General features: G+C 44.6%; 1 protein-coding gene across 1 annotated transcript; it reads left to right on the top strand.

Annotated features, from left to right (window-relative positions):
* The first annotated feature begins 71 nt into the window (after positions 1-71).
* Positions 72-19413, top strand: PDHB (pyruvate dehydrogenase E1 subunit beta). The gene is made up of 10 exons (XM_066596597.1): positions 72-207; positions 279-338; positions 1393-1500; positions 8618-8680; positions 9295-9330; positions 9434-9719; positions 9804-9914; positions 12348-12439; positions 15977-16118; positions 18715-19413. Exons 1-10 carry the CDS (start codon positions 172-174, stop codon positions 18861-18863), a joined length of 1083 nt encoding a protein of 360 aa, XP_066452694.1. The 5' UTR covers positions 72-171; the 3' UTR covers positions 18864-19413.
* Positions 19414-20374: the final 961 nt, after the last annotated feature.

Here is a 20374-nt window from a genome sequence, read left to right as displayed (position 1 = left end):
GCACGGCAACATTTTTCTATGACCACGCCCCCATACCTAAGTGAAGGCACGATAGAGGCGTGTGCCGCTTTCCACTTGGGATTGGTCTAATGAAGTCACCTGACGAGCAGGGTGATCTGATTGGAGGGCGGTTTAGCGAAGGGCGACGTCTTGTCAGAGGACAGAGGCAAGATGGCGGCGCTGAGGAGAATTCTCTGCGGGGGGAAGGTGAGGAGGGAAAGGCTCGTGTGGGGCGGAGTGTGAGGACAGTGCTGTTAATAATCTCCTTGTCTCCACAGAGCCATGTATCCGTGTTACTCCGGAGGGAATTCCACAAGAGCTCGCCGGCCGCCCTCCAGGTAGGTGTACATTGCGGTGACCGACCCTCAGTATGATAACAAGCCGGTGCCCATGGCAACCATACCCTAACTACTATCATCAGGGGTCACAAGTTAGTGAACCCCTACCACCCAATTCCCTGCCCCCACAGACCCCCAGCGCTTATTATTGTGGGTGTGAGAGCGCGTTGTGGACTCTTTGGACCGGAAACACAGCAATTTTTTGAAAATTAACCCTTTCCAATCCTGTGTCAGCCCTGGTCCGACATTAAGATTTCCCTGTGTGACCCCGTTGTGGGAGCTGGAGCGCCGGCCTGCGTACTGTAGCGTAAATATGCAGAGCGGCCTCCGCCATCGCAACGCCGGCCCACGTACTGTTAGAGACATGTCGGAGCGATGCAGGGAAAGCTTAAAGTCTGGCGAGGGCCAACTCTGGATGGTAAAGGGTTAAAGGGCCCATTGAGATCAGTAGGGGCGCATAAATGTGTTTGACATACACAGAAAACCTGCATATATGCACGAAATCCGACTCTATGCATCTGTGCACACAAATACACGCTGGAGCGGGCTGGATACATGGCGGCAGCGCATGTTATCTGCGCATACACACGGTGTATTCGTGCGCTTGTAATGCGCTTCCACCTGCCTGCACAAGCCCTAAGGATAACTTGTCATTCACTGATTTCTGTTCCTGCTCGTTGTGATCCTAGGAGTCCAGTGGCAGCCATATCTGTTTGCAGGCTTATAGCGGTAGGGCCGTCGGTCACGGATTGACTCCACCCACTGGACTCCTTAGTCTCCCATATGCAGGGATGTACATCAACCTTTGCTTATCCTGACGCCTACCCCAGAAAGCTGTAAATCTTGATCTACACAGTTCCTCCTGCTCTCTATCACAATGCCTGTAGATTGAACACGCAGTACAATATGACAGGTGCCCTTTAAATGTATGAATGGAAAGACAGGAGTGAACGCACAGGTCCGACATATTGGACTTATTACATATGAAGTGTCTTGCTGGTCTCTTCCTCCTTGTGGTGGTATGTATGATCACAGTGCTCTCTGCTTGCTGTAGGTCACCGTGCGGGATGCTTTAAACCAGGCTTTGGATGAAGAGCTGGAAAGAGATGAAAAAGTGTTTCTGTTGGGGGAGGAAGTTGCTCAGTATGACGGCGCATATAAGGTACAGTATATCTACACTAGTGGGCGCATATGGGGTACAGTGTGCCTAGGCTGGCGGGCGCATATGGGGTACAGTGTGCCTAGGCTGGCGGGCGCATATGGGGTACAGTGTGCCTAGGCTGGCGGGCGCATATGGGGTACAGTGTGCCTAGGCTGGCGGGCGCATATGGGGTACAGTGTGCCTAGGCTGGCGGGATTTATGTTCAAAGTGTCAAGTAGCGACCTATTTTAACCCCTTAGTGACCAAGCATGTTTGCGCCTTAAAGGGGTTGTCCCGCGGCAGCAAGTGGGTCTATACACTTCTGTATGGCCATATTAATGCACTTTGTAATGTACATTGTGCATTAATTATGAGCCATACAGAAGTTATAAAAAGTTTTTTACTTACCTGCTCCGTTGCTAGCGTCCTCGTTCCCATGGAGCCGACTAATTTTCGCCCTCCGATGGCCAAATTAGCCGCGCTTGCGCAGTCCAGGTCTTCTGCTCTCTTCAATGGAGCCGCTCGTGCAGAATGCCGGCTCCGTGTAGCTCCGCCCCGTCACGTGCCGATTCCAGCCAATCAGGAGGCTGGAATCAGCAATGGACCGCACAGAAGAGCTGCGGTCCACGGAGGGAGCAGACCCCGGCGGCCATCTTCAGCAGGTAAGTATGAAGATGCCGGACCGCCGGGATTCAGGTAAGCGCTGAGCGGTTTGTTTTTTTAACCCCTGCATCGGGGTTGTCCCGCGCCGAACGGGGGGGGTTAAAAAAAAAAAAACCCGTTTCGGCGCGGGACAACCCCTTTAATGACCAGGCCAAATTTTGCAAATCTGACATGTCACTTTAGCATGGAAAAACACCAGAAAGGTTTTGCATATCCAAGCGATTCTGACATTGTTTTTTCGCCACATGTTGTACTTCATTTAGGCGGAAAAAATAGACCGATAGAATTTGTGTTTATTTATTAAAAGCGCCAAAATTGGGAAAATTTTGAAAAAATCGTCATTTTTTTCACATTTCTAACTGCAATATCTTATATATGTGCAAACATAATATAGAAATTTTTGCTAAGATTTATATTTCCACCCGTTTACTTTATTTTGGGCGCACATTGGAAAAACTTTCGTTTTTTTTAACCATTTAGGAGACGTACAAATTTAACATTACTTTTTAGCATTTTGAGGAACACTTTGTTTTCCTATACCAAGCCAAGATTGGAAAGGCTCATGAGTGTCAGAATAATAGATACCCCCCCCCCCAAATGACCCCATTTTAAAAACTACACCCCTTAGTGTATTCACTGAGGGGTGTCATGAGTATTTTGACCCCACAGTTTTTTTTCAGGAATTAATTCAATTTAGAGGAGAAAAAGTAAAATTTCATATTTTTGCTAATCTGTCATTTTAAAGACATATATTTTTTTCCTATAGTTTACATGAAAATCAGGATTTACACCCCAAAATGGATACCCCTATTTCTCCCGTGTTCAGAAATATACCCATTGTGGCCCTATTGTTATATCTGAGTCCACAACGGGGCCCAAAATGAAAGGAGTAGTCAGTGTCTTTCAAAACAGAAATTTTGCTTGAAGTCCTTTGAGGCCCCATAGCACACATGTAGAGTTCTTGAGCGCCCAAAACCATAGAAAACCCCCACAAATGACCCCATTTTGAAAACTAGGAATTTATCTAGGGGTGTACTGCATATTTTGACCCCACAGTTTTTGAATGAATTCAAACCAAGCAAAAGGAAAAAATTGTGATTCTCGTTTTTTCGGCAATTCTGTCATTTTAAAAACAGGTTTTTTGTACAGCACACATATAAATGAAGACTTTCACCCCAAAATGGATACCCCTGTCCCGTGTTCAGAAACATACTCATTGTGGCCCTAATAGACTTACAGGACCCATGGCTAGGCCTACAATGAAAGGAATACACGTTGGATTTCAGGGTACCACTGAATAAATTTCAGGCTCCATTGCCCAATAATAGAGCCATTGAGTGGCCAAAACTATAAAGAACCCCCTCAAATGACCCCATTTTGAAAACTAGACCCCTTAACGAATTCATCTAGGGGTGTACTGCGTATTTTGACCCCACAGTATTTGAATGAATCTAAGCAAAGCAGAAGGAAAAAGTTACGATTTTCAATTTTTTTTGGCAATTTTTTTCAATTTAAAAATAGTTTTTTTTTGTACAGTGTACATAGGAATGAAGACATTCACCCCCAAATGGATACCCCCGTTTGTCCCGAGTTCAGAAACATACCCATTGTGGCCCTAATCTACTTACAGGACGCATGGCAAGGCCTATAAAGGAGGGTACACCCGTTGGATTTCAGGGCACAACTGAATAAATTCCAGGCCCCATTGCTTATTTGTACGGAATAAAAATTGACTCCCTAAAAATTCCCCCCCCCCCCCCCCCCCCCCACACACACACACACACACACACTCAGCGCTCTTTTTGGCGTTCGCAAATCTTAGATAAAAGTAATAATGTGAACTGTGTGGTATTTCCGAAGACAGGGGTAATTACGGAGGCTGGTTGGAATGGGCCCATGGGGCAATAAAACTGGTATCCCCCCTCCTCTCATGTATTTTGAGGGGCTTTTCTTGACCTCAGTGGCGGCTATGGGGTGTAAAAAGTGGCGTTCCGTGAGTCTTCATAAGCTTGATGAGGTGCGGCGGTCTCACACAGAAGGCACTCAACAAGGTGCTCCTGGAACTGCATGAAGGCGAGCGTTCCCGGGGCTTCTTGTAAATTACGTATTACAGGTAGCGGTCTGAATAACGCCGGGCTCACGCGGGTGCAGGCGGAATCCGCTTGCGGAGGCCTGCAGTGGATCCCAGCTGTGAGCCGGCTGTGACCCTGCGTACGGCCACGTAATGTACTGCGCATAACTGCGTACTCACACAGGCGTTCATGCGCAGTACACCTTTTTTGTTGTTTGTATTTCCCGCACCGTCGCTTAGCGATGACATGGGTACCCGCAGCCCGTATACAATGTAGTTGCGTATGGGCTGCGGGTATATCCACGACTATGGAGCACTACGGGCTCTATGCTGCGGATATCCGCGGTAAAATAGAACCTGCTGCGTTCTCTTTTCTGCGAGTGGATTACACAATTCCGACCCGCTAATGTGAGCGGAATTGTGTAATCCAATGCGATTGATCTGCGTAATACTGCGGATCAGACGCATGCGGAATCCGTAATTCCCAGCCGGTCATGTGAGACCGGCCAAAGGTAGATCGCTACCTTTTTATCACGTGACTGGGGAACGCTCAACGAGGCCCCTACCCGTCACTGCTCCAGGCTTTCTGTGACCGTTGGTCGCTGGGAGCAAGGAGATTTTAAGTTTCCTGGGCTCCCCGTCTCCTGCGCATGTGTCCGGCTTTTTGCCGGCAATCACATGTGCAGAATTCGGGAAGGTCCACGGAGGAGGATCGTGTCGGGGTTCAAATACGAAGGCCTCCGGTGAAAAGTTTCATCTCCTCTCACCGATCGCATCAGTGAGGGGAGATGAAACTTCAAATTTTTTTTTTACTTTTACGTGATCGCCATTATTGGATAATGGCGAACACGTGACCAGGAACCGCTCACCGCGGCCCCCTGTGAAATCTCCATGCTCTTGGCGACGTTTTGTAGCCGGGAGCAGGAAGAATTTAAACTATCCTGGCAATCCACAGCTTTTGCGCATGCGCCCGCCATTTTGGTGACGGACGCGTGCGCAGAAGCTGTGGTAAGGTCTGCGGATAAATCCGGGGGCCTTAGGTACGTACTCTCATCCTCCCTTACGGATATGATCCGTGAGGGGAGATGAAACGTACGCTTTTTAAACTTTTTTAAAACTTTTTTTTTTCACTTTACATGATCACTGTCATCCATTGGATGACAGTGATCATGTCCCCGGTATAATCTCTCTGCTCCTAGCTACACATGGCAGCCAGGAACAGAGGGATTTTAAATTTCCCGGGGCTCGAGCCCCTCTGTGCACGCGCCCGATGTCAATCATCGGGCGCGCATGCGCAGACGGGGATTCGGGTCCCGGGACATCGGGACACCGTTGAGGACTGGGGGTGAGTATTTTCACCTCCCCTCATGGATCCGATCCATGAGGGGAGGTGAAACTGACTTTTTAAAAACTTTTTTTAACTTTTTCGCAATCGCCGCTATCCAATGGATAACGGCGATCGCGGTACCGGGGACCGCTCACCGCAGTCCCCTCTGACATCTCCTGCCTCCCGGCTACCTACAGGAGCCGGGAGCCAGGAGATTTTAAATCTCCTGCGCCGCCGGGCCTTCTGCGCATGCGGCTGACGTAATGCCGCCTGGCGCGCATGCGCAGAAGACCGGCTTCGGGGCCCGGAGCGGCAGGAGAGCAGGGAGCAGCGTGCTGTCACGTCCACAGCCCGGGGGGCTTTATTCTCTGCAGGACACGTTTTTACGTCCTCAGAGAATAAAGCCCACTTCGGGAGGACGTAAAAACACTATGGGCTGGTCGTTAAGGGGTTAAATGATACGCCTCACATGATATCGTTGAGAATGACCGCCTTCTGCGTGCTAACCAGCAGAGTCCGCTGTATTTATGACTTAAAGACATTTTTCCTTTTCAAATGTGCTAAAACCGTACAAAGTGTCTTTCATCCCAACAGCCGTGGGTACTCTTGACTGGCTGGCATGCAGCACGTGGGTATCTACAGCTTTCGTTATAGATTATGCTTCATTACCTGAAAAATCCAGTAGAAGTCCACCTTCCTGCATGTCGTCTGTGTAATCTGCAGCCGCAGCATAAGGCAACACTTCTCACCTGATTGCAAACAAATTGGACAATGGGAGATATCGTAAAGAGACGGCAATATAGAAGAGCTCCCAATATTACCATTAGATGGCGGTGCTTTAAATGATGGCATCTGCTGTATGATCATAAAAGAGCAAAGTCCTGTGTGGACTCTGGGGAGCCGTTTAAAGGGGTTCTGACACAAATAATGTTTTTATGCTTTAGCAGCCATTGTTCCCTGGTCTGCCTAATGGACCCAGGGAACCCATGGTTTAATGGCTGCTAAAGCATAAAAAGATAATACTTACCTGTTCTTCCGTTGTTGTTGACATCGGGGGGGTCATCTCCTGGCAGGCGCTGTTCCTCCTCTTCTGTCTGCACGAGCCGCGCCGCTCCGGGATCACACGCATGCGCAGTGGAGAGGTGCCCTCTGACAGGAGTCAGGACGGGCTGCGTCTCCACTGCGCATGCGCAGCACTCCGGAGTTCAGCAGGACGGACGGGCCGCCCACAGCAAGCACTGCTTGTGACGTGCTTGCTGTGGGCGGTCCGTCCGTTCACCTCGGAAGTGCCTGACGGACGGACCAGAGCCGGAAGCGGTCTTTTTGACCGCTCCTGCTCTGCTTTAAAGGCACAGAAGAAGATGCCGGCTGGAGGGGACATGTCTGGTGATCGGGCCAGGCAAGGTGAGTACAATTTTTTTTTTTTTTTTTTTTTTTATGTCAGAACCCCTTTAACACTTTCATAAACCATCTCTGGACCATACTTCAGGAAGAGAGCCCTGCAGCCAGCATCTCTCCTTCATTCCATGTTGCCAAGAACTTTTGCAGCAATTCTTATTGGAGCAGAGTTGCTGTGTGATCACTTTTGGCAGTTTTAAACATACCCCTGTAAGGGCTCCTGTCCACGGACAAATATTTGCTGTGGAATCTGCAGCAGGTGCACACATCGTGGATCCGCAGCGAATAGCGGCCATAGCATGCTATGGGAAATCAATTCTTCCTGCACACTTGCACAAACCAATTGTGGTTTCTGCAAGCGGATGAGAAATTGCAGCATGCTCCATTTTTTTGCGAATTCCACACTGATGGCTTCCGTTCAAGTTAATGGAAGCCGTCCGATCCCCGGCCCTTCCACAGTCACATTGTGAAAGGGTCGTGGATTTCGCATTATCGCAGTGACGTGGAAATAGCAGAACTTTCAAAAAAATCTGTACTGCGAATGTCCGACAGCTCGCCATGCGGACCATCTGCAGCACAGATTGAAAAAAATGAAAGTAACAGGTACTCACCGACGCCACTGCAGGATTCTGCATGTGTGTAGGTGGCCTTATTTAAAGGGAAATGTCTTGTCAGTGATGCTGTACTTTAAGAGAATCTATCATATCTATTTCTGTAAACGTGTGTAATCTCCATGAAATAACAATCCTGGAACGTCTTTTTTTAGAACTCTGCATTGTCCTGTTCCTCTCTTATTCCACTTAGAAACGTATAAATTGACAACTGGGTATTACCATTCTCCTTCTCAATAGTGGGTGTCACCACACATTGTGTTGTCCAATCGGTGTTGACAGGATCAGACTGTAGGGATGCACTCTATTCACAAAAAGCCTAGTAATATATAGCTTTCAATTTACATTTCCAGGTAGACTAATGCCCTATTTACACGGGGCGACTGTTGGCTAAACAAGCGCACGAGTGGGTAACATCACCACTAGTTGCTCGTGCAGAACGTCTAGACAGACAGATCATTGCTGAGAATCACTCACTTCTTGCTCTGCGCTTCACATTCTACGTGAAACATTGAGCGGGGAGCGTTTTAGACGCAGTGACAAGTGAGCAAGCCAGCAATTTTGTTTTTTTTTTTTATATATGCTGTTTGAAACTGAGTTACAAATGAAAAGTAAACTAATAGTGCAGGATAGCTTTCCATTTAGGCGGAACGATTATCAAGGATTTTCGTTAGTTTGTGCGACAATCATTACTTCTAACAGAGGAACATCACAATATAACGCTATAAGAAAAGATGCTCCAAAATAATTTTGTGGGTAAGGAGAGCGTATACTGAGCCAGATTATGTCAGGACAGCTAACGAAAATTTGTCAGTATGGAGAATTGTCTGTTAGGTCCGAGCAAACAGTCATTCGTGTGTGCGGTGGATCACCCAACTTGGTGTGAAGTTCATAACTTATCTGTTTGTTATAAAGTTCCAGTCTTCTGATATCCTTAGAAGGTCATGGTGTATGTGCTAATCAGACTGCTTTGTTGGCCAATAGATGGAGGGTACTTGAGAAACTCTTCTGATAGTCTTTCTGATCTGTGCAGGTCTGTTAATGCTGTGGTTTCTTTCAATTTCTTAGGTCAGCAGAGGTCTATGGAAAAAGTTTGGTGATAAGAGGGTTATGGATACTCCTATATCTGAGGTATGTGACTTGAAGAAATGTAACACCATGCCATCCCAACGGATTCGAGTGGTCAGACCCCGAGAGATCAATCCTTTATTGATTCAGTGGGATAACCCCTTTTAAAGGGGTTGTCCAGGGTTAGAATGTAATGGCTGGTTCCTTCCAAAAGCATTGCCACACCTATCCACACATTGTATGCGGTACTGCAGCTCAAGCTCATTGACTACCCATGTACAGGTGTGGCACTGTTTCTGGAAGCAAGTAGCCATGTTTTTCTCTTTCTGGGGAACCCCTTTAATATAGATTTGGGAAAGTGTTCTGAGCTCAATGCAAACTTCTGCAATTGTCCCATTCATCTGCTTGGAGCTAGAAATCCATTCACATGCTGCAGACAGCATCACATCCATATGTATAGGATGGATTTTTGGGTCCTAATCTATGTACAAGCACAGAAGAGTCACTGCACCGACTTCTGACCGATGTGCATGTGGAGCAGCTTGTCTTGCACGTCTACAATGTATTGCTGATGAAAAAATGTAAAGCTTAAACACAGTAGATCCCCCTGTTCTCTTATCTAGTTTGATAACTAACTTCATGGTTTGTATTTTTTACGTTTTCCCCTCTCTTTTTAGATGGGGTTTACTGGGATTGCTGTTGGTGCTGCTATGGTAAGTGGCTTTATGTTAAGTTTTGCATTATGAGGAACATGCAGTCAATGAACAAGCAAAATAATAAAAAAAAATTATATAGCTAATATTTTTATTTTAACAGGCTGGGTTGAGGCCAATCTGCGAGTTTATGACTTTCAATTTCTCCATGCAAGCTATCGATCAAGTCATTAACTCTGCTGCTAAGACCTATTACATGTCAGCAGGCCTGGTGCCTGTCCCTATTGTTTTCCGGGGGCCAAATGGTGCATCTGCTGGTGTTGCTGCCCAGCACTCCCAGTGCTTTGCTGCCTGGTACGGACATTGCCCAGGATTGAAGGTGCTGAGTCCCTGGAATGCTGAAGATGCTAGAGGTCTTCTGAAAGCTGCAATCCGAGATGATAATCCAGGTGAGGATCTTATAAAATTCTCTCTTTCGGTAGCTGTACTCTGCGGACCAAATCTATGCTAATCTGTCCCTGTTTTGTTTTCAGTGGTACTGCTAGAGAATGAGCTGATGTATGGTGTCCCCTTTGAACTATCCGAGGAAGTCCAGTCAAAAGACTTTGTTATCCCCATTGGAAAGGCTAAGATAGAGCGACAAGGTAAGTTCCGGTTTCTGTTTTTCCGTGTTTTTTTTTTTTTTTTCCTTACTTGCTTGTTAATTCTATGGCTGAAATTAGTTGAAGGGGTTTTTAGCAATATAAAAAAACATTGACAGTGGGAGAGGGGGGGGGGGGGTGGATAAACGAATTGGGACTGGTGTTTGACATTGGCTGCAGGGGTGATGGGGCTGTTTACCCACGTGCTGCAGTCACTGACTGATCAGGCCTTGGCATCTCCATTAGTAGTCCATATCACCTGTGTGCGGAATGTTACCAGGGCCAGAAGACCCAATGATGACATGGGTTGTGTGATGTGGTGCTCCTGTTGCACAGTATTTTAATATATTGTTTGAGGCAAGTGAGGGTTACAATTAAAAAGAAAAATATTGAGGCTGTCTTCACACGGGTGTATTTGTGCTGCATATTTGCGCGATGGCCGTTGCATTCTTGCACATATCTGCATGTTTTTACGGTGTTTTTTTGTTTTTTTTTTGGCACGCACAAAAAATACAAGCATGCTTCTATTGATTTTGATGGGCAGTTAAGTTTAATAACTTTAATATGTGCTATTTTCGTGCATTACATGCATTAAAATGGAACATGCTGTCTATTTTTTATTTATCTGAATGGGGATGTTTTGGTAGCAAGCACATAGATTTTTTTTTTTTGTAAGCACAAATGTGTATCATAAATTTCCCATCCTGCACTGCTGATTGGCCACATCCACATTTGTTTTTGAGGTTTACGGAAAATAACATAGTGCTTGCTTTTCAGTTGCACGTCAGATCAGAGCTCAGCAGGTAAAGTTGGACCCTGTGTGTTAAATCCACAGTGACTCGGACATCTTGGCTGAGAAGGAGAAAGTTGTTGTTTTAAAGGATTGTCCCACGAAAAATATTGTTTATAGTTAAATCCAGCTCATAATTATAAACCTTTTTTATTTCTACTTAGAAACATTTTTATTTTTTTTTAAATATCTTCAGGTACTCCATGATTCATGTTAGAATAGCGCCACCTGCTGTCTATATTGAAGATTTTTTCTGTGACTGGTTCATCTCGGTACATGTTCCAAGGTGGTTACACCTACTCAGTCTTGCTTCTCTGCAGTAACGCTGTTTTACTATCTTATCATTTGCCTGCACCTATTCTGACATGAGAAAATGCAGCAACTTCACAAGCTGCCGCTCGCCACACCAGGGATCCCTCCTTGCACCCAGTGGAGCCGAGAGGGTCGCAACACTGAGCAGGTAGAACAGTTACCAAAGCGGAAATAGATTCGAGATAGCTGGTGGCGCTACTCTAATATTAGTCCTGGAATATCTGGGGATAGAAACCCTTTTTAAGAGAAGTGTAAATAAAAGAAAAAACAAAAAAAGGCTTATTATGGGGGGCATTTTAAAGTGGTTGTCCTGTCACCGGACAACATTTCTGCTGTCCTAAAATCACAAGCAGAGCAGTACTTGCCCGTCGTCTGCTGTGGGGATCCAGCGATGTTGCCCTGCTGTCTAAAGTCACCTGACCGCTGCTGCCAATCAAGGGCTGTAGTGTCACTGCCTATTCTCTTAGCATCAGCGCTCACATCCTGGGCAGCATGATGCCAGGAGTTCAGAACAGAGATGCTGCAGCCTCTGATTGGCTACAGTGGTCAGTTGACTACCGCTGACGTCCTCTTCCACAACAATCATCGCGGGGACGGCAGAGCAACATCACTGGCTCCCCGTGGCAGAAGGCGGATAAGTACTGCTCTGTTTATAATTTTAAGGCAGAAGGAGCTATTGCAGAAATGTTCTTCGGTAAACGGACAACCCCTTTTAACTAAAACAATTTTCATGAGACCGTCCCTATAACATGCCGTTTCCATACATGCAGTAATAAGGACAAAGCTTTGTACACTTTAATTGGGGAGTTCTGTCACTCTTCAAGCTAGGGCTAACTTCACACTGGCGAGGGTGACATCCGGCTGGGAATCCCGCCCTTATATCGCGCTCCCTACCATGTGAATTCCCTGCGGATGTGAATACAAACCTAGCACAATTTTCTCGCCTGTGTGAAGGTAGCCTAAGAGTTTATTTATATGCTACAGATTTGTGTTTTAAGAGATCCATGTAAATGCTGCAGAGACAATTCCAAAGAGATGTAGGGATTATTGGATGCAAAACGTTCTGCTAGAATTCAGCGGCGTGTGAACAGACCCTTAAAGGGAATCCGTCAGCACGTTCATACCGTCCTAACTGCAGTAAGCATCGTATAATGACCAGCTCCCTCATTACAAATAAATGTTATGTTCTGAATCGCTGCAGAGGTTTAACAGAAAAATAAGTGGGCTGCAGAAGAAGTATCCGCTGGACGGCTTCCCTCTGGTATCTCTTCACTTGGCTCGTTGATTAACAGGTCTCTCCTCGTTTCTTACCTGTTTTTCTTCCCCCAAAACAGGTAGTCAGATCACTCTGGTTGCCCATTCTCGATCTGTGGGTCATTGCCTAGAGGCTGCCAGTGTTCTGGCTAAAGAACAAATTGATTGTGAGGTAAGTGGTGTAATCATCACAATTTAGTCATATGATATATGCACCTTAAAGGGAACCGGTCATCTCTTATAAGCACCATAAACTAGTTTATGGTGCTTATAGGATGGGTCCTGTTGAGTCTAGGGGTGTCCTTTATACTTACTGGGCTGCCCATTCCCCCTCTGGAGTCCTTGCATGCACTCTCCATTAGAGAACAGTTTTGTGCGCTCCACTTTAGTAATGTGCTCTGAAGTTTTACAAATGTGGCTGTAATTCTATAATCATTGCCTATTGAAAGCCTTTACTCTCTGTATGATGTAACCAGGAAAAAAACGTAACACACAATCAATTATGACTTTAGAAAAAAAAAAGTGTTGTTTTTTTTCTATTTTTTCTTCCCCACAAGGTTAAAAACTGCGCAGCCAGATTTTACTTTAACCCCTTCTTGCTCCAGGACATACCGTATATACCGGCGTATAAGACGACCCCCCAACTGTCGCCTTATACGCCGGTATTCAGTGGAGAAAAAAAAAAAAATTCATTACTCACCTCCCCCGGCGTTCTGTCGCGCTCCGGCAGGCTGTCGCTCGCTCCTCATCCCCGCCGCAGCATAGCTTTCTGAATGTGGGGCTTGAAATCCCCGCTTCCAGAAAGCTAATACACACGCCGGCAGCCATGACATCATTGAATGGCTGTGATTGGCTAAAGCACACGTGGCTTCAGCCAATCACACTATTCAATGACATCATTGAATGGGTGTGATTGCTAACACGTGCGCCTTCAGCCAATCACAGCCATTCAATGATGTCATTGAATAGTGTGATTGGCTGAAGCCACGTGTGCTTTAGCCAATCACAGCCATTCAATGCTGTCATGGCTGCCGGCGTGTGTATTAGCTTTCTGGAAGCGGGGATTTCAAGCCCCGCATTCAGAAAGCTATGCTGCGGCGGGGACGAGGAGCCAGCGACAGCCTGCCGGAGCGAGCGACATCCTGCCGGAGCGCGACAGAACGCCGTGGGAGGTGAGTAATAAAATTTTTTTTTTTTTACACTTTTTTTTTTTTTGTATTACCGGCGCATAAGACGACCCCCGACTGCAGAGCAGATTTTTCGGGGTTCAAAAGTCGTCTTATACGCCGGTATATACGGTACATTAACTTCCTGCAGCATCTGGGTATGTATGAAGAGAGATCGCAGGGCGAACTCTCTTCATACAGCGCAGGCGTCCGCTGTTTGTTACAGCTGACACCCGCGGGCAATAGCTGCAATCGACCTCCCAGCCGATCGCAGCTATTAACCCTATAAATGCCGCTGTCAAGTATGCTATAGCATTACGTTATACTGCAGAAGCAATCAAAGCATCACATGTTGTAGTCCCCTATATGTAGTACAAAATAAGAGCAATAAAGTATTATTGTTTAAAAAAAAAAAATTAAATCACCCCCCTTTTGTCATATCTCCAATAAAAATATCTAAATCCTAAAAGAAAAATACATATTTGGTGTGGCCAGGTCTGTAAAAGTCCGATCTATCAAAGTAGCACACTATTTACCCCACACGGTGAACATTGTCTGAGGAAAGAAAGAAGGAAAAAATAGCGCCAGAAATGCACTTTTTCAGTCACCCTGTCTCCCAGAAAAAAATGCAAGAAAAAGCAATCAAAAAGTCGTATGTATTCCGAATTGGTACTAACGTAAACTACGTGTCCTCCCGCAAAAAATGATCCCTCGCTGAACTACGTCGACAGAAAATTTTAAAAAGTTATTGCGCGCAGAAGATGGAGGCAGAAAATAATAAAAAATTAAATGTCTTTGGAAAAAAAAAGTAGTATACAGGTTTGGTATCGTAGTAATCATACTGACCCATAGAATAAAGTTATGTCATTTGTGTTGCAGTTTGTGCGCCGTAGAAACAAGACGCACCAAAAGATGGCGGATGTCTTTTTTTTTTTTTTTTCTATTTTACTCCACTTAGAATTTTTTACAAGTTTTTCAGTACATTATATGATACATTAAATAGCACCAGTGAAAAATACAACTTGTCCCGCAAACAGCAAGCCCTCATACAGCGACGTCTATGGATAAATAAAGGAGTTACGATTTTTTTTTATTTTATTTTTTTTTTAAGGGGGGGGGGGGGGGGAGAAAATAAGGGTGGGGGGGAGAGGTAGGACTGCGTCATTAAGGGTTTAAAGTGGTTCTTCAACCAAATTTTTTACAATGGCATAAAATAAGAAGCTTACTTGGTTGGACCTTAAAGAATCCTAAAATATAACTTTTATTCTAATTAATTAAAAAGGTATAGAAGGACAAACATATACATGTATTTACAAATAGAGAAAGGATTGTTGAAAATAATCCGTTTAGAGCCACTAAAGCACTAAGATAACGACTGATTTGGTTAAGTTCCAACGGTGGGCGCTCAACCAACTAGTTCAATCAGTCCAGAACGGAACAGATATCTTGGTTGTTTACAGTGATTACAGCGCAGGTGTCTACCCGATAGCTGGGTGACTACTACAAAGAGACCTGGATGGTAAGTTTAGCCCTACGCGTTTCCCCCATTAAAGGGTTCCTCAGGGGCAAGAAAAATTGGATGGTTCCAGTCGTAATGAACCGGATAGTGGCTTAGAAGATTAATATATAGAGAGATTAGCTTTAGTTAGACCAGATAGTGGCTAAAAAAGTTGCATATCTGAGTAAGAGGATAATAGCAATCCAAAAGATATAAGTCCAGATGAACTGGACGATGGTTAAAGATAATATATATATATATATATATATATATATCAGTTGGTAGATCCTAAAACAGACCGCAATTTCATGCAGCTAAATGCTGAAAGGAGTAGAGGATAGGCAATCAATCCCCCTCGTTTATAAGGACTAGTATGATAGAATAAGAAGTCCTAATCTCAGTCATGCCGTTATATTCTAATGCATGTGATCCAAACTGAACCTTCCACTAAGATATCTGGAGTAACTATGATGCCAGCTGGTCACTGAAACAAAGCTCAGCCAGAAACTAGATATAACCCAAACTGGATAATAACTTCTAGTACAGCTAAATAGCTAACGGCGCAAGCTAGATCCAAAATGAAAACAAAATAAATGAAAAAAACGGCGGCATGTCAGCCCTGGTGGTGGACTGACAGCATGTTTATCAGTTTCTGCTGCTCCTCTGCAGAAACTTCTCTGGTCACGAAAAAGAAAATAAAATTCATGAGGTTGGAAAAGTTTATAGTGGAATATAAAAAAATAAACCTAACCAAACAGCATTGGCGGCATTCCTTTTATCAATATGTAGCACGCATTGGGTATGGCATTTTTTTCTGATGATATTTTTCTATAGACTCCTTCTGCAGGACTTGGAAAAAAAGTTTTTTTTAGAATGTCGCGAAATAAAAAAGGTACCAAAAATGCTTTTAAATAAAGACACTGAAAAAAACTTAAATTCATTATATTTTTAAGTTTTATGTTTAAAAAGCTGAATAAATGGTGTTAACTCTATATTGGCCTCAAATCGTCTTTGGCATAAAGTAATGCACATATTTTCTATTAAGGTTATCAATTTGCGCACAATCCGGCCAATGGACACTGATGCAATTGAAGCCAGTGTTGTGAAGACAAACCATTTAGTGACTGTAGAAGGAGGGTGGCCACAATTTGGAGTAGGAGCTGAAATCTGCGCCAAGATAATGGAAGGTAAGTTATGATGAAGGCAATAATGCGTGACTAAATTGAAGGTAAATGGGTTTTGTTCTATAAAAGGAATGGCTAATCTGCACAAAATGGAAACAGGAATGCTTTGTTTGCCCTGTAGTGGCACGGCAGGTTATTGAACAGGTGATCCCTACTTGCTGGGGTCACGGCAACCGTGTCAACTCCAATCCGCTTATTATACCGTCAGAGGTTTTTGTAGTGTCACTGATTTGATGTTTAACCCTTTCCAATCCAATTTGTATCCTGGTTTTCCTAGGGGGCTTACTCTTTTTCTGCTGTTATACAATGGCGCTATCTGCTGGCTAAAGCCAGTACTGCATGAGGTTACACATTGGATAGGCTGTGACAGCAGAGAGGCTGGCAATATACAGTAAGAGAACCCCGACGGCCGTCTTCCAACATCGGAGCTGTACAGCCTTAAATCATAATGTCTTTAGAAGTCAGACAGCTGCAGTCCAAGGGATTTCATAGAGTTTTATGCAATCTTATGGACTGCAGCAGTAAAAAAAAAATAATAATACACAAGGCCAGATTTTGCTTTTTTTTTTTTTTTTCTTTTGGTCATTATGTCTCCATGAAAAATTGTTATAAAGAGCTATCAAAAAGTCGGCTGCTTGCCAAAATGAACTTCACTGAGGCAGAGGGATTTTTCAGACAGGCCCTTCACAGTCTAGAATCCCTTAAAATATAACTTTGGGGCTGAAGACAAACACATAAATGAACAAATCGATCTAGAGCTCTAATTTGTGGGCAGACAAGTAATGGAACCCCTATTGCGTCAGCCCACAGAGTAGGGCTACAATAGACCACCCAGTAGTTGTATAAGATCTCAAAGCACTGCGCAATTTGGCCCCTTAATATCAGGGTCACTTGCTCTGGTTCTGAAGGTCCAAGTGTGGAGAAGCCTCCATCTGACCTGCTAAACCACAGATCAGTTGTAGAATACCCCCCCCCCCCCCTTATGCATGTTGCTAAGAAACTTTATTTCTTAGCAACATGCATAAAAAAACAATATGGCTGTACACTCGTAATAAGCAATAAAATAGCATGTGCATATACATTACATGCTTAATCCGCAATACAAATGCGTTCATGTGAGCCTGGCCCGCTCTGGCAACCAATTTCTCAACAGACCTGCCACGTTCTGCAAACCGCACCATGGTCAAGTGTTGGGTGGAACAGTGGGCTTTCCCAACAATTATACTACGTGAGTGCCTGATTGTGATGGTAGTGCCTCACCCACATCACTGCTCTGATGCTCGTAATATTGAGGGAACAGCTAGTAATAAATAGAGCCCCTCTTGCAGGGCGGAGCTCTAGCATTGTCTGGTGCCCGGATCACTGCCCTACAATGGGGTTGGAAGGAGCTGAGTAGTAATACACTCACATGGACAGTGAAGGCTGGGCATACAATCACATTCACAGTGTCACGGACTATAACGCTTGTTAGGGCAGTTAAGTAGTTAAAAACAAAATCCAGGGTCCGTGTACTGAAGTAACATGGCAGCCAACTCGTTTGTACTGTATATAATGCTGCAGTACTACATTCGGCAGCACATGTATGGCAAAGACTTGGGCCCCATAGATTGCCATTTCAAAATTGTGTATATATGCTGCCACAGATAGTCATACAGTATATTACAGGTTGTAAACAGTTTTTCTCGGATTCACAGGCTATTACAGGTTAATCGTAGTCAAACTAGGTATATGACAGCGTTTTGCCTGTTATACGTTTTAATGCGTGGTGGTTTTTTTTCCTCCTCATGGGATTGAAAATTGGAGCCTACACTTTTCGGTGCCACCAATAAAGCATATAGAAAAGGGTACTTTTTTTTTTTTTTTTTTTTTAAACTCCTCCTTTTCCCACGGAAGCCGTTCGTGTGGGAAACGCAGGAAACTGAAGCTTGCTGCGATTTTCTTCTTCCCCATTATTTTCCACTCATGTGCATGAAGAATCGTTTTTACATAGCCTGCTATGGAGGGTTATTGCTGCGGAACCCGGAGGCGGACGCCAGACCCGGACTCCACAGCAAAAATCTGCCCGTGTGCGTGAGGCCTAAACTGCATGCGGTACTTTTCTTTTTAAATGTACATTTCTCGCATACCTGAAACATATGTGAAAGTGTTAGTGTGAACAGGACCTCAGCTGCAGGTACAAGTCATGATGGTTCATTTAGCTTTTAGCAAGCATAGCTGCCCTGGTGACCATCATTTCTCAGATACAGATGCCAATGCAGAATTCAGGACCACAATAGCCAAAGCCATTGCACAGAGCAGGAGGGTCCTCCCCACTAGTGACTGAAGCTCTCTCAAACGTGACTCTGCTTTTGAGGGTCTGAAGCCTCACAGGTCACTTTCTCCCCCTCTCCAAAAACATACCAGATTCACAACCCCCTCCCACCAGACTTAGAAAGGAAATATATATATAAATAATCGACTTATGCTGCCGGCTCTGGGCGCCGCCCTAGGCATAAGACCTCCAGTACCTAGTGGTAAAATACAATCCTGCATTTTTGAACATTGGATGCGTCTGATTTTGCAGCTCCATTTACTTAAATGTATCACTTCTCTCCTCCAGGACCAGCGTTCAATTACCTGGATGCCCCTGTTTACCGTGTGACCGGTGCTGATGTTCCCATGCCTTATGCCAAGATATTAGAAGATAACTGCATACCGCAAGTGAAGGACATCATATTTGCTGTTAAAAAGACCCTTAATGTTATCTAGATATCAGAGCACCTCTCATTTCAGAAGTAACATGTCATTTTAAACCATGTGTCTTAAAGCAGATCTGTTGGCTGAATATGCTGTATGTAAGGGCAGAATACTACAGGTCTGTACTCCTAGTATCCAAAGTGGCACAAATCTTTTGTGCCATTTGGCTAACGGGCACGATGAAAGAATATAGTGGACGTGTAGTTACACAACAGCCGGCCAGAGCTGGCGCTGTGGTAATGTGCTCTTATATACAAGAGCATATTCAGGTGACAGATCTGCTTTAGCATCGGTATCCCACATAGTCTTCAGCCTACCTTTCCCCCTCTGCCCCTCATTATGTGCTTTCATCTGATGTTGGGAAACGGTTCAGACAAACCAGAGGATGATCTGTATGACCTCTTCTGATCATACACAGTCAATTAAGACACTCCGCCACATTTCTGTCATATATTGGAGACGTGTTACAAGGCTGACTATTTATTGGAAGTAACTCCTCAGCTGTGTATGAGGACATGTACAATGTTTCTTTGTATACTAATAAAATCTGGAATTTATTTAATTTTGGGAGATTCTAGTGTTTTTTTCCTTTTACCCTCTTTCTACACTTCTGACGGCAGTAAAGTTTTGAGGTAGCAGATGGAATTATAAAATGTTTATCGCTTAGGGTAAACTAACAGCCAGAGCCTGTATGTATAACACTGAATGTATTACATAATCCAACTTTTTAATATTTTGCTCCTGTAGCTCACTTTTTAAAAACGGTCACTGAATGCTAACACTGTTTACAGCCAGAGAATGAAACCTTGCCATGATCATTTTCAGCTGACCATTAATAGTTCACTAATAAGGGGGTTTTCCGGCACTAAACTATTGAGGACCTTTTCTCAGGATAGGTGAACTGTGTGTGTGTGGGGGGGGGGGGTTCTGCCTCTTGGGGTCACCACCAATCAGCTGATTCAAGGGACAGCGGCACTTGGGTCAGCTCTGTCGCTTCAGTCCATACCAGGCACAGCACTATACTGAACGGCTGTGCCTGGAATAGCAGCTAAATCCCATTCACTTGAATGGAACTGAACTGTTGTCAAACCATGTAACCAATGAATGCGATGTCACATGATTAAGAGGCCGCGACACTCACCAGAGCGTCTCAGCTTCAATTAGCTTGAGTAGCAGGAATGCAGAATAGCACACACCCACCAATCTCATTAATAGATCAGATCATCAAAATTTGGCGGCAGGGAACCCTTTTAAATAGTTAGCAGCAGGAGCCACCAGCACGCCTGTAGGAGCACCCCAACTATTAGTTTACCAAGAGTTTTAGGACCTGATGTATGCTCAAGGGCAAGAAAGCATGAGCACTAGTGGTGGCCGCTAGTGTAATAGTATCCTTTGGTCTGTTTCACATGTACGTATTATGGTCATCTTAGTGTCTGTAAGGCTAACTTCATACAGGCAAGTGCAAAATCAGGCCATGAATCCTGGTCTGATTTTCACACGCACAGACATGCTCTTTCCCCACG

Source organism: Eleutherodactylus coqui, chromosome 3 (genome assembly GCF_035609145.1).
Source record: "Eleutherodactylus coqui strain aEleCoq1 chromosome 3, aEleCoq1.hap1, whole genome shotgun sequence".
Classification (NCBI taxonomy): Eukaryota; Metazoa; Chordata; class Amphibia; order Anura; family Eleutherodactylidae; genus Eleutherodactylus; species Eleutherodactylus coqui.
The sequence above is the reverse complement of the archived record's forward strand: the minus strand, read 5'-3'. Positions and strand labels throughout refer to the sequence as shown.

Excerpts from the sequence above, each read along its gene's own strand:
- PDHB (XM_066596597.1), top strand. The coding sequence starts at position 172 with ATGGCGGCGCTGAGGAGAATTCTCTGCGGGGGGAAG. Across the intron at positions 339-1,392 it reads GCTCGCCGGCCGCCCTCCAG|GTCACCGTGCGGGATGCTTT; the intron begins GTAGGTGTACAT and ends TGCTTGCTGTAG. Across the intron at positions 1,501-8,617 it reads AGTATGACGGCGCATATAAG|GTCAGCAGAGGTCTATGGAA; the intron begins GTACAGTATATC and ends TCAATTTCTTAG.